Source organism: Idiotropiscis lumnitzeri, chromosome 1, assembly GCF_059441095.1.
Source record: "Idiotropiscis lumnitzeri isolate Australia: NSW breed Sydney's pygmy pipehorse chromosome 1, RoL_Ilum_1.0, whole genome shotgun sequence".
Lineage (NCBI taxonomy): Eukaryota > Metazoa > Chordata > Actinopteri > Syngnathiformes > Syngnathidae > Idiotropiscis > Idiotropiscis lumnitzeri.
This window is the reverse complement of record NC_142391.1, coordinates 40,117,433-40,131,952: the sequence shown is the minus strand read 5'-3', so window position 1 is coordinate 40,131,952 and position 14,520 is coordinate 40,117,433. Positions and strand designations below refer to the sequence as shown.

General features: G+C 39.0%; 1 protein-coding gene across 1 annotated transcript in view; it reads right to left on the bottom strand.

Moving 5' to 3' along the window:
• Positions 1–13,731, bottom strand: part of zdhhc8b (zDHHC palmitoyltransferase 8b) — a 54,569-nt gene extending 40,838 nt beyond the window's left edge. The window contains exon 1 of the mRNA XM_088300807.1: positions 13,514–13,731. Within this exon, the coding sequence (XP_088156933.1) occupies positions 13,514–13,617 (104 nt within the window). The 5' untranslated portion in view covers positions 13,618–13,731. The remainder of the gene's footprint in view (positions 1–13,513) is intronic.
• Positions 13,732–14,520: the final 789 nt, after the last annotated feature.

Here is a 14,520-nt window from a genome sequence, read left to right as displayed (position 1 = left end):
CTATAAAGTCAAAGGTCTTTGCATATGAACACGGCCAGAGACTCTGTTACCATTTGTGTGCAGACAGAACTAACAAACAGCAGTTTATAGGCAAATTCACAGGGAAATCCAAAATTACACTAAACTTCAGATTTAAAAATAGAAGGCACATGCTTCAGGCTACCACTGCTTGCTTTCGTGACCATTTTGTTTTTTGGTCTATCCATACAACGCGAATCACAAACAAAGTGTCCCCACTGGCTACTCTGAATCGGTTCACAGTAGTTATTGACTCAATATTGAATTGTGATGATAAGTAAGTACTGCAATGCAATGATGAATTGATATGTTTACCTACTCCGAGTACTGAGCATTTTTAGACCTTAAAAACATTAAAAAATATTTTGTACTGCTTATTTTTAGATCGGGATAAAAATCGGGACAATCGGCTCTAAATGGACAACCCCTCCCCCATATTTGTCTGTTTAATTCAGGTTGCACTGTATTTACTATCATAAAAATCCTACATTTTTTTCCAGACTTTTGAACGATTGATTTAAGACATTTTAATGCCAATTGCTTTTTTTGAGTCATGCCATTTAAGACCAGTAAAGGATCTGCAGGAACCCTGGAAAAAAATCCCGCTGAATTTCAATCATGCATGCTGACTGCCCTGCTGTCATATGATTTATATAACTCATATATCTTTGTTAACCCACAAACACTTCAGTTTCTACCATGCAGAACCAACTGAGGTTTCTGAATGAATAGCAGCACTAATAACCTCCTGCACACATTCTCAGGGTGAGCATTTCGATTCCCGACATGCATCACATTAGTGTGAGGAGGGATGTACTTAGGAGCATTGGCAGATAAGCACCCTGAATCTTATCACAAAGTGGGCTAAATTATGCAAGGCACACTAAACCCACAGGCATGTATCAGAGGAGTGTTTGCATGCCAAAGTAAGAAGGTGTTAACATTGAGATTTTCTGAGAGGAAACCAAGTGCATGCCGCAGGTTTAAAGCATAACCAAAACCAGAAGTATGATGCTTGAGAACTGGCATGATGTGAAAATTCCTCTTGCATGCTTCTGTGCATTGTAGCGTTTAATTCAAATCTATGGAAGAACATGAAGTGACGTTGGCAGACACAAATCAGAGGAAGAGAAAGGCATGCAGGTTCAGAGTGGAAAATGAGAGCAGAGCTGTGTACGTAATAAAGATCAATAAATCAGGTTGTTACATAGTCACGATTCCCAGCATGATAGTAAGTCAGGAGAAGACCAATTATGCTTATGGCATGATGTCAAAATGTCGATTATATCTGCTGCATTATTGATGTAAAAAGATGGAGACCAGTCAAATAATAAGCAGAGCAAACAGCCTTCCAGTTCACCATTAAGATGACAAAACTTTACATTTGATCTGATTTTTAAGTCTGCATCCACCACACAATGGCTTGTGGTTTTGTGTTATGTCAATTTTCATGTTTCAGAATAAAGGGATTTCTGATTCTGATTCTGAACTAAAAAAATAATCAGGTTCAATTTAGCACTAGTCTAGTTAGTTTGTCAATGTCGGGCAGTGGTCCCTAACCACCAGGGCCGCAGGCCACTTTGGACCAGGCCACAGTGGGCGGCACAGATGAAAGAAAAAAAAAAACATGCAGTACTTAAATTTTTTTTAATTATTTATTTACTTTTTTTTTTTTTTTTTTCTCGAGGCTGCAAAATATTTTATTTTGAAAAGTGACTGGCTTCAATCCGTTACATCCATCTACCATGGACTCTCCGCTGGTCAAGATGCTAATCGTCTCGGTTGAGTGATGATTATTGGCATCTGCCTCGTTTTTTAACTTTCAAGGCTGATAAATTAAAAGCTGGTTTATTTTGGTTTGCTGCGGCACACTTCACTCTCTCGCTCTTTGATATGCTGGTGGCCCTGCCTGCAGAAGCAGATTGGCACAGCACCATCGGAGTAAGCTGGCAGTAAGCTGCCTGTTTGCTTCTTACCTCGAGTCACACGCACTACGGGAGCGGTCCCGCGAGCAGAGAAAGGTAAAGCGACAGACTTTGCCGATTTTTGACAAATGTCAGTCGACTACTACAAGTTGTTTATTTTCTAAGGTCTAAAAAAAGCTTTAACATTTTGTTAGTCGCTACTGGTTTAATAAACATGTACTTAAATTAAGTGTACTTTAAGTGCAGTTTTGGATTTTTTTTAACATTCAAAATTCTTCAAACCATTTTACCCACTTTTTTTCTAGAAATGAATATCAGCTTTAAATATCGGTTATCGGCCTCCATGACTATTAATAATCTGTATCGGCCCTGAAAAAAAGCATATCGTCCTATCACGAGTCTCGGTTGCATTACGCTAATATTAAACCCATTAGCTACCAAAATGAGTAAAAAATACAGACCACATACACAATATGCGGCGAGCGGCTCTTGGTAAAGCAATATACTGAGTAATATATGTTTATACACTAGTTCTTCAGGAGGGATCGCTATAAGATACCCCAGTTTTTGTGTTGCGTTACCTTAGTGGCCATAGTAAGGTTCATAGAAATACTCAGTGGATTTGCTTTTTTTATTGGAGCATTTTATTAGTCAGCCGCTGGTAACTAGTTGTGAGCTGGTCACTGAAGTATAGTAGATTCCTGTCAAGTACAAGTTCAATCAAGGCTCCGACTAATCTATTGATTTCCTAGAGTGCTTTTCCTATTTAGGGTAGTGGGTGAGCTGCACATCAAGCGTCGCACTAAGTTGCTAATTTGGAGATGGGTGGCACTGCTGTGTGGCTATGGGTATCATAATCATCGATCCAATTTAGAAAAAGGTATTATCTTCATTAGCATATTAATAGTGCAACATCATATATTATCACTTTAAGAATGCACACAGTTGTTTTATTTTATTGTATACGTTTAATATACTATATGGTAGCACTGCAATGAGTTTTTTTTTAATGATCATATTCAAGTCCAAGTAGGTTACTTACAATATTTCAGTCATGATTTAATGCCATGGTCAAATTTTCTGCATAATTATTTTACATTGAAAAATAAATCATGCACCTGCTTACATTGATTGATGACAGCAGAACCATATTAATATACAAAATACAACTATGTAATGTAGAGAAATTATGTTACGCATTACGGTGCATATTGCATAGTGATATCAAATCAAATCACTGACATGATAATCAATAATCGCAAAGACAAGTCACTATTTCCCATTGACAAATGCCACCTTACTTCTCTGTAATTAGTTTTAATTCCACCTCTAGCCTCCCACTGGAAAGAAAATTCAAGTTCGGCAGAACATTCTGTCCTTAGCTCGAGTTTGCCCACTGATACTTAATGCTTGTGGGTTGGATTGGTAAAACAGTAAATTCCCCTGAGACAAGATGCAAAACAAACAGAAAACATCCTTATAGTGCAGACATTCCGTAAAACGACCGCATATTAATTATTTAAATCTTTACTAATGTGGAGATTTCTCATGCTCATGAAACAATTTTCTTCAAATTCGGTAATGCATATATTTTAGGCTACTAAAAGTGATTGACATCATCTTCAAGATAGACATTCACTGTATCATTTCCCTCAGACAGCTAACATTTCCAAAGGGAAAAAAACACCTTACTCTATTTCTACCAAGTTATTATTGAAAGCATCCCGTGTCCTTCATTGGTCACTGAAACAAACAAACAATACACAAGACGAAGACAGCGCCGCAATATGCTCATCGTCTTCTGTGAGGATACCTAGCTCCCTCCAACTAAACGAGACGTTTTCAGAACACCTCCATCCTCACTGCAATATGGACAAGAAACACCATTTTCCCTCCCTGCCTCAGGAAAAATCTGTGGCTGACAAATTCCATCCCCAAAATGATTAACTTTATGACAACGTGTTGTACCGACATAGTGAACGTCAAACAGTGTTGGTGCAAAAAGGTTTTATAAGAACTTGTAAGTAATGTTGAAAAGTTGAAAGATGATTTCTTCAAAAATTCCTTTATACCAGCTTACTTAACACATTGTGCTGCTCAAGCTCATTATTACCAAGATTAGCTGGGGGCCAGTGATTATTTCACACTTCAATATGTGCATTCAAACTGTGGCGCTTACATAGGAAATGACTATTAGCTTGAGTGGAAAGTAACGTTTACAATTAATTAATTTCATTCGAGTGAATTTTTAAATTACATCTGTCGGAGTGTTCAAATGGCATCAGCTACTCAGCGGAGGGTCTAGGTCAGGCGTGGGCAAACTTCGGTCCGAGGGCCACATGCGGCCCCGTTAGACGTTTTAATCCGGCCCGCCGAACTTGAAAAAAATGTAATGAATAAACCTTGTTTATGTTTTATTTTCTAAATACTGTGGTTTTTCAAAGACATATATATTGTTGTTATGCTTTTGTTCACTTTAATTTAAAAATTAAATGTTTTTTTTTTTCTCCGATCAGGTGAGGTTACCAAAACACTCCATCCATCTGCTCCTGGTCCGGCCCCTCTGTCAAATTTTAGAACCCATTGTGGCCTGCCAATCAAAAAGTTTGCCCACCACTGGTCTTGGTGCTTAATTGCTTTATAAACTGAATAGAGTGAAAGAATTCAATAACAAAATCTAATTTTGGGCTCTTATTTTTCTGTATATTTTTATTTCCTAATGCTGTCTTCCTGTCATTTCTTGAAATGCTTTTTGTTGCCTAGTGCAAAGGTAATGACATTTCTCACATGCAGCTTTAGAAAATAATGAACTGAGGTTTATTAATACAGCAACCAACTACAACGGGACATAAATGTTGGATGTGCACTATTCATCCAGTTAGTTATACACAAGACTGAATTTTCTCATCTTCTCTGTGAGAAAAATGAAATGGTTGGATATGAGTTTAAGTGAATGTGATCTGATGATATTAGATTGTTAAGGATTTTAACGTGTTGACGATCTCATAAAGCCGAAAGATCGTGAGATCGTCTACAGGGCACATTACATATACAGTTTAGCTTTATGACAGCTCAGAGCTGCTGACGCGTACCTGACCAACCAATCAGCGCATGTTTGTGTGGCGGGTAGCAGAGTTGGTCCCGAAAAGAAACTCAACATCCACAGTGTGATTTGGTTTGGCTTTTTTCCCGAAGGAGAAGGCGTAACCCAAAATTATTTGCAGAGACTCCATTCTGACTCAAATGGCAACATGGCAAACGCGTTTACGTAATCACTTGCAGAGATAGCACCCAAAACATGACGCTGACAATCAAACCAAACGTAGATCAGACACACATGAGTTAAGTAGACAAATCCACCCATTTTTCGCCATCGCAGGTCGAGGACATTGTTTTCACTTCTGTCAACTGAAAAGGATTACAGTTGCTCTGGGCTCAAGATACAACCAATCACGGTCCGCCTGTTTTCTGAAGCTGAGCCGTGATTGGTCGTTAGCTGAGCAACTGTGATGTCATTTTCGGTCGACGGCAAGTAGCAAAATGGCCGCCCCTTCTGTGAATTTTACTGCTCAACTCATATTCTGCAAACGCAATATTGATCTAAATGCAATTTTTCAACAAGTGGGCCTACATAGAACATATTCTTGTTTAGAAAACTTTGGGGTTACATTCCCCTTTAAAAGAATACACTTTAAAAAATGGCCAAAAACAAGCCAACCTGCCCTTTTGATCAGTCTATACCTATTTCCCCTCTAAGAATTTCTTCTTGCTTTAGTCACCTTGGGAGGTCTCCAGCAGCGAGCGTAGAGTCATTACTACCTACTGCCAGTCTGTCGATGAAAAACAGTGTGAGGGGAAACAGGGTGGAGACAGACCATAGAGGGAGTGGCAAAATGTCTAAATGATTCCCACATGTTGACCAAAAAGACGCTTTCCAGGTGGCCCCAGTCTATGTGCTTGCTGGGGAGGAAAGCACCTCGCCGGACTCTTTCCTCCCCGGAATTTCCCGCACTTTTCACCCACACACTGCAGTGCAGGAACCCCATATGGTTCTACTTTGTGGAAAGATGCCGTTCCAAGGCAATATTTGGAAACAGAAACAAAGAATCCAGTTTTAGCTTTAGGAAACAAAATGATTGTGAGTAATTGAGGCTTTCAAAGTTGACACTTGCTCCCTTTTAAAAAATCTAAGTGAGTATGTCTTAATGAGGACACTCATACAAGGACAGTACATGTCATGCTTGTGCCTATCATATATTTATTTGTAGAGCTGGGCAATCCGTCCTGAGGGCGGAACGGTCCGGCCCTCCGGCCAGGCCGGACATCCATTTTTGGGGCTTTGTGTGACAAATTTTAAAAAAGGGTTAAATAAATTAATCACGGCCGGAGGTGGATTTTAATCTGTACCATGAATTGGCCCTGGGGCGTGTGATGTGGTCGCGGCCAAATGGGCAAAGGACAAAAATTGCCTCAGAATGCATCAAAAACAACTGTGCGTACTTACTTGCATTGGGTAATAGTTATATAATATATATTGAGTTTGTTTTCCGTGTGGTCCCTGAGAAGTGGAGTAGTTGCGACAGAGAAGTTGAATAAAGCAGTAACAGTTGGCAGCACGATGTGGCTGACTTTATCAACATAAAACAAGACGCATTGGGCACGTTCGAGGAGAAAAAGAAAGAAGAAGAATGAGACGAAGAAGGAGACGAATGAGACCATAACAAGTCCATAATAAGGTAATCTGTATAGTAAATTCGCCAGCTAATGATCTTTAAATAAACCTCTCCCGTTAGAATCTATCGCACCGAGGAATCATGCACGGACGTTTTTTTTTTTGTTTTGTTTTTTTTCACGGGCGGGAGCCGATAATTTTTATGAATAAGGCGGGAGGGTCAAGGCAGGAAGGCTACACTGATGCCGACCAAGTGTCCAGCTTTGTTTATTGCTAATAATTGCAAATGTTGCTAAGTGATAAGTAGGATGGCTGCAGAAAATGAGAAAATGTATTGAAGGTTCCCTTAAATACCATCTAACTTGGTATTATTTGAAAATATTTTGATTTACATGACACCAAAAAGTTTACAGCTTATTCTGCTTTAGTATCCCAACAAGTTGGAATGTAAAATCATTGTTAAATTGCGGCAAAAAAGGCATCCAGTGCCCCCAAAAATTAGGCAAGAAGTGACTTGCTTGTGGCAACCCCTGACAGGACAAGCTGAAAGTCACACCAACAATTTATCATGTCCTATTCATATTTTTGACAGACTTAAGTTAAAAAGCCACATTCGGATTTCCATTTAATTTGGGGTGTTCATATTGTTGCTTCTGGAAGACCATTTACTATAATAAATTCGGACAATAATCGAAAATTCAGCTGCTGCTTGCACACCCTTGGCAGAACGCTGCGCTCTTTTAAGTGCCATTCAGGTTACTTACAGTACAAACAAAAAACTCTTTGGAAGTATTCAAATTTACATCAACCACACCTTCACGCAAGACACTGTGTAATGCGTGCAATGGCACAGATACTAAGCAACAACCACACAGAGCGCAGCGTGGTAGCTACAGGATCTCAGTACGATCTTCAACCTCACCCTCTGTGTTATCTTCACCTGGTTGTGATGCAGTGACATCATAGCTGGAAAACATATTAGAAGGACTGGCTTTTTATTCTCTGAGGTGTTTGCACTGAAGCGTACCAATAAAGGTAGACTGCTGTGAATGCATCAAGGCTTCTGCTTGAGGCTTGCCTCGGGATGACTTTTTAAACTATGACTTTGCCTTTGCACAAGAGATAACTGGTCTCTCATGAATTCAGCATAACATCAACCTGCTCATCGAGCAATAAGAACTGAAAAATGAACAGTGCTAAGGCAATCATAATATTGGGGCTACGGCATTAATGCATTTTCTCTAGGCATTTTTTGGTGACCTGACTCACTGATAGAATCCGCTTCACACCCACAGTACTGAGATGCAACACGGACATACAGTCGTTGTCTTTGGCATGTTGCATGGAGTCATTGCAACACATTCACATCTAAGATTAAAGTCATCAATGTTAAAATAACATGTTGCCTCAGTCACTGCTCAAATAAAATTACATTTCAACTTGCAACCCCAAGCAAAAATGATTACATTGTTTAAAAATCACCACACTTGAACTGACCTTCACCTGAATGCATGTTTTACTTACAACTGTGATTAATGACGATGACTCACTGAATCGTAAAAAAAATAATAATAAAAGGATTACAGAATCTGAAACAAACATTCTGTCAGCAGGCCTGCATGGGGATCAGAGGAAATTACATTATCTAATCTGAAAAAAACTACTACTGGTTTGATCACAAGTGATCGCTGATCTTGACCAATCAAAAGACTCAATGTACTCAATGGTAGAGGGGGCGCCGCGATAGCATTAATTATAGGACAAGCCACGTGTGCATGCATATTGCCCGTCGTTGTATTTATTAATATATTATGCAAAGTGGTGGTGGTGATCAATTCTAAGAGCAACCAGTCCCAAAGGTTTTTCTACCTTACGCGACGCTTACATAAAACCGCTCAATGTGCATTCATGAGCTTGATAGTAAAAATTTATTTCATTCATCAATTCTGCCTGCCAAACAACATTGTAAATTTACAACACACCTTTGATCACATTTAAGAATCACAAATGCCATGCCATGTGAGTATCACTAACATGGATGATTAAATCTGAGTGACGAGCCAAATACTCCGCCAAACATCTTTTTACTTCCAATGCTCAACAGCCACCAACATCGCATAGGAGGAAGCGAAAAACCATAATGGAGTATAATAGTTCAAAGTCAGGCCTTTTTAATTACAAGCTTGTTTACTCAACCACCTGGCAGCAACTGAGCATGTACTTGTATATATGCACAAACAGGATGCAAATTGAAATCAATGAACAAACACGTCCTAAGCTACTTTCAATTAATATTACTGCAAAGGCTCTGAAGTAGTAGCGTGGGGAGGAAAAGGCCACATAATCTCACAGTAATGGCATAAAATGGGGATTTTTTTTATAAGTAATACACATTAATAGGGTACTCATATTACTATAACAGCACCAAAAGAAACCCCCCATAACCAGGGGTGGGCAAACTTTTTGATTGGCGGGCCACAATGGGTTCTAAAGTTTGACAGAGGGGCCGGACCAGGAGCAGATGGATGGAGTGTTTTGGTAACCTCACCTCATCTGAGAAAAAAAATAATAAAAATAAAATTTTATTTTAAATTAAAGTGAACAAAAGCATTACAACAAAATATGTTTTTGACACACCACAGTATTTAGAAAATAAAACATTAACAAGGTTTATTCATTACATTTTTTTTCCAAGTTCGGCAGGCCGGATTAAAACGTTTTTAACGAGCCGCATGTGGCCCCCGGGCCGTAGTTTGCCCACGCCTGCCCATAACTATCAACAAAGATAGTCATTAATCTGATATGAAATTTGTTTTCAACAATATTATTCTGTCAGTGAAAGTGAGTCCCTTGACATGCTGCCTTTGCACTGAAAGAAACAAGCCACTCCATGTAACGTCAGCATTTCGGTGTTTCAGAAAAATGGCGTGTCGCCTGCATTTTAATGAATCAGTTTTGGGGACGATAAAGACATTGTAAAACCATGTGGGATTTCATTACCACAGTTCAAATTCATATTCATGGAGGCATATACTCCCATGTGCTTAAGGCACTAATTCCCAGGTCACATGCGAGAGGTGTGTCAAAAGGCTGGTCGGGAGAATAAGCATCGATGAAAGGTGCGCGTGCCTTAGCATCTAAGAAAGGACTTAGGTGCGAATGAGGGAATATAGCCCAAATTACACTGACTTTCTCATCTCTTCAGGTCACACACTCCTCACGTAACTATCGACCGAGTGTGGGCAAACTTTTGTGCTCAATGTGACTGTAATTGATTTTAAATATGGATATGTGGGACAGGTCATTCATAGATTATTTCAAATATGGACCTAAAAAAAGTTTGTTTTAATCATACAATGGCAATAGACTCCTATTTTTATTTTATTTGAACTGAATAAAATTATTTTAACTATAATAAATTTAATAATTAATTATTTTTCCTCAGATTGTATTTTTTACAATAAATGAACCAACCATTTTTTTTAAACAAAGAATACAAAACCCAGAAATCATGACTATTTTAAATACTCAGATTAAAAAATGAAACGGACTGAAAGTGGTTTGCAGGGGATAATATCCACTCTTTGACTTTTTAGTGAATGTTAATGTGTACAAGTCAATTATTATACTCAGAAACACTGAGTCTAAGTGTAAGTCTTCATTACAGCAAATGACTTTTTAAATGCATTTTAACAAGTGGCTACAAGGAGAAAAATGATAGAGAAGATAGATAACCATCCTCTTGTTGGAAAACTCCACACCACTCACTCTACAGAGTTACACTGAAACAATGTTTTGTATCACCGTAGCCTGCCAACGCAATTTTTTATTCCGTTTTTGTGATCCAGTTGTAGACTCTACAGCAAGGGATGGCCAACTTAAATGATATGGGGGGGCACAATTTTTCTTCAGCGTTACTGGGAGGCACATAGGATGGTCCAGTTCCCAACCTGATGTATGACAAACGAGCCATTTTAAATATGGATAAAATATATTTATGTGTCTGGTTTTTTTTAATTAATCACCACCGTATAGTATCTTAATATATATGTCATGCTCAGCGCATGTATGAAAGAGCCAGACTTCAACAAGAAAGGGTGTGAACATTCAAAAATATATGTTTTTTTTTTAAGGGATTCTTCATTGACGTTAACATTGGCACTCATAAAATAGGTTTGCATGTAAAAATGACATCAGTACTAAAATTCCGCATCCCAGTGCAAAAGCTTTCTTCTCACAAGATACATGACAAAGCTAGAAAACGATTAGCTTTCAGACTCACACATACACTATGGCAGCACAGAACGACCCTGGAGTAAACGACGTTGTTTTATTTTGCAGATCGAATCAATGATTTACGACATTACAGTCGATCAGCGATTTTACATAAAATGCAAAATATCGACCAATTTCAATCCACTCGGTGTAAAGTCTAATATTTATAGCTACAAACAGTGATCCATTGCTATGAAGAGGACAAAACCACAAAAGGATCTATATGATTATCCCACCTACTGTATTTCTGCCACTCTGCAGTCAATCAACTACCATGCCGGACATATTATACCTCAAGATTAAAACTCCACAAGAGTTCCAGAGCCAAACAATGCTTTCTGTAGGCCCAGAATGAAGTGTGACTGAATGGATGTACAATGAAAAGGAGGAAACAGATGTGGAAGCTGAAGATTAGATTCCTGTCAGGCCTGCTTATACAAAATTCTGCGGCCGAGCTGGAGATTGACTGGAAACGCATGCCAACACTCACTACTGCTCTCATAATTCACAAACAGAGTGCAAGAAGCGCTGAACAAAGGTTATTTCTAGATGATGAATTTATAGTTTGCTTTCATCTAACCACGTGTGCGCTTAAGAGTGGCCTATTAGACTTGCAAACAAAGGAGAACAGCATTTCTATTTCTAGCTGGTTATTCACTAAATAGACCTTCAAAGTGTAGCAATAAGTAACAAATGGAGCACATTTTCAACACAATCTTGTGATACGATAGATGCAGATCAAGCCTGGAAAGTATTATTCCAAATAATCCACAACTAAAAGCTTAATTTAGCGACAGTTTTTTTTCCGCCAGACTTTTTGTTGTCATGCTGTGACATGACAAACAACTAAATCGGCCTTAATGTGTTGTAATTTTAATCTCACGGGCCAACACAAGCCGTTAGAAGGCCAAAGACAGTAACACCATGAACTGTATAGCTGTGCTATAGTCTTTTAATTTCTTTATTGCCCTATAAGCATCATGGCTTTTATGTTTTTGTATTTGTTTCAGAAATTAAATAATGAACTGCAGCTTGTATCATGAAGGTTGAACTTTATTAAAGACAAGGCTAGTTGGGACCAACGTAATGGACTCATGTGTACGTGTGTATGCATGTGTGTGTTTGACAATTGTGGGACATGGCCTAGTTTGGATGTGTACTGCTCCCCAGGGTGTTCCATTATGCTCAAATCAATCCTCTAGGCGTTTAACTGCGAAATGAAGGAGCAACTGAGTAAAGTCTTAATCCTCACCCTTGAACCATCTGCTATGGGATGAACCTTTGTAAACACTTCAGTGAGTTCCACAGTTTTGACACTGGCATCAAATCACCTGCCAAATTATTTTTGAGAACAAAGATTATTCCCTTGTTTTCTATCCAAATACAAATCTCAACACATTCAGCCCAAATGAGCTTGCAACTGAGGCCATTTGTCTATGCAAAGGAAGCACACCACTTGGACTTTTAAAGCTGCAGTCCAAGCTACCTGCAAAAGCCGCAAACACCATATGTTTGCCCTGGTCTCAAACATTGACCTTAAGACTGCAAAAAGAGCAGGGTTACAGATCGAGTGCGTTCAATTGTTCTTGCATGCAAAAAAAAATACAGGTAACTGTTGTAGTCCAAGTAAGCAAACAATGCAAAGCAGCCATTAATTAAGAACATCCTTCAAGAGAAATGTGAATTTCTATTAGATACAACGCAAAAGGGGAAATGCAGCTGCAAATAATCATCTTCCATTGCATGCACACGTTTGGGAGAAATCCCAAAGTGCCATTTCACTTTTTAATCACACATGTAATGGGAAGGTTGGATAATGTTTCCTTAAAGTTTTGAGTGTGGGTGCCTTTGTTGGTTTAACTTGTTGAACCAATAGAATACAGTACACCACAGAGAACATGTGATGTACACCTGCATCATTCTGAGAGATTCGAACATCCATCCATGCAGCCTCTGAACCATTTATCTGTATCTAGACTGAGTCAATATATGACAAAACAAATTTTGCTATGAATACATATTTCCCGTAATAAAAAAAAAAAGCTTTGTTGAACTCTGACAAGATCAAACCTAACTGAACATTATAATCTTTTTAGCGGCCTACGTAAAGAGGTGTCCAGATGGTCAGTGAGGGAATCTCAGATTTTCAATACAATCTTGTCTATCCTTGATTTAGACTGACTCAAAAACTGGAAGCCAAAATGACCAAAACTTAAGTCCAAATGTAGCAAACACATTCATTACATCGGTAGTGTGAGGAGGTAGCCTATATTATGACTTTGCAAACAATGTCAGTGACTATGGTAACCATTCTATATACAGTTTGTGGATTTGGCCTGTTGAGCCAATCCAACCATTACAATTCAAGACCAAATAAAGCATTTTTTTCAAAGGAAAGTGAGTTTGAGAGGCCTAACCGGCAAGTTTGTCTACCACCTACAGAATGAAGTCTGAATGGCCAATGAAGGCTTTTGCAACCCAACCTCGAAAGCGGGGACACTGCGATGCAACACTGACAGACACTCTCCATTGAATTATTTCCGCCATAGTGATTGAAATCCACGCGTGCAAACCTCAACAGACACATCCATACACGAGAGGGAAAAGGCGACGTGCTACTTACGTGAACACGAAAAATAAAGTAGTCGATCCCACAAGGAGAGTGGCAGCTGTGGACACCGGGATGTATTTGGTGGGTTTAAATCTCTTTCCAGCGCTGGTGGGCATTCTGTAATTTCCACATTCCTTAATGGTTTATCCCGGGTGCAATAGCATGTAGAGAGAAAAAAACATCCAGTGTCGCCTTTCTGATGCAATTATAGGTACAATGAGTCCAGTCTTTGGCAGACAGGAACAGCTCAGTGACTGAAAACCTGGAAATCCCACCCTTCCAATCCAGCCCACTGGTGAGGTCACTGGCCGCTAGAAAAGGTGGAGCCTACACCAAAGTGTCCTCAATCGTGAACCAGGCGGCGCTACAGCCTGCATTCCAGGAGAGAAACAGAGAAGGACTTCCAAGTTTTATGCTAACAGCTATTACAAACTCAATTCTCCTTCTGCAACGAACAGATCAGTTGGTTTATTTTCTCATTTTAAATATTGAGAACTACCGGAATATAACGACGTTTCCCCCCTGTTTCGTCTAGTTCGTCCATTTTTTGTTGGATTTTTAGTGCTGGTTTTAGTCTGTGTATTCCTAAATCGAAATCATTCTCAGACGTTCGCTAGTTTCCATTTGAAAGCAGAATAATCCCTTCCAGCCGCTATATAAATGGTTTAGTTAAGAGCGCCATCAAGCGGCCGTTTTATTAGTTGTTGCTCCAACGAAAATTCATACTTTCCCTGAAAATGCCACAATTTGGATGATAGTATTCCCGTTTAACTGTCATTATTCCACATTCCACAAAGTATAAAAAATAATTTAAACTCCATTGCATTTTCAATCTTTTTTAGTTATTTGGGACATTTCGGGAACTATTTTTAAAGATAAAGATGGCCTTTATTAGTCCCACAACGGGGAAATTTTAATTTTAATGGAAGGTCATTCCAGACTGAAGGACTGGCAACAGAAAATGCTCAATCCCCTCTGAGGCTCCACTTTGTCCAGTAGCAATGGACGAGCACACTTTT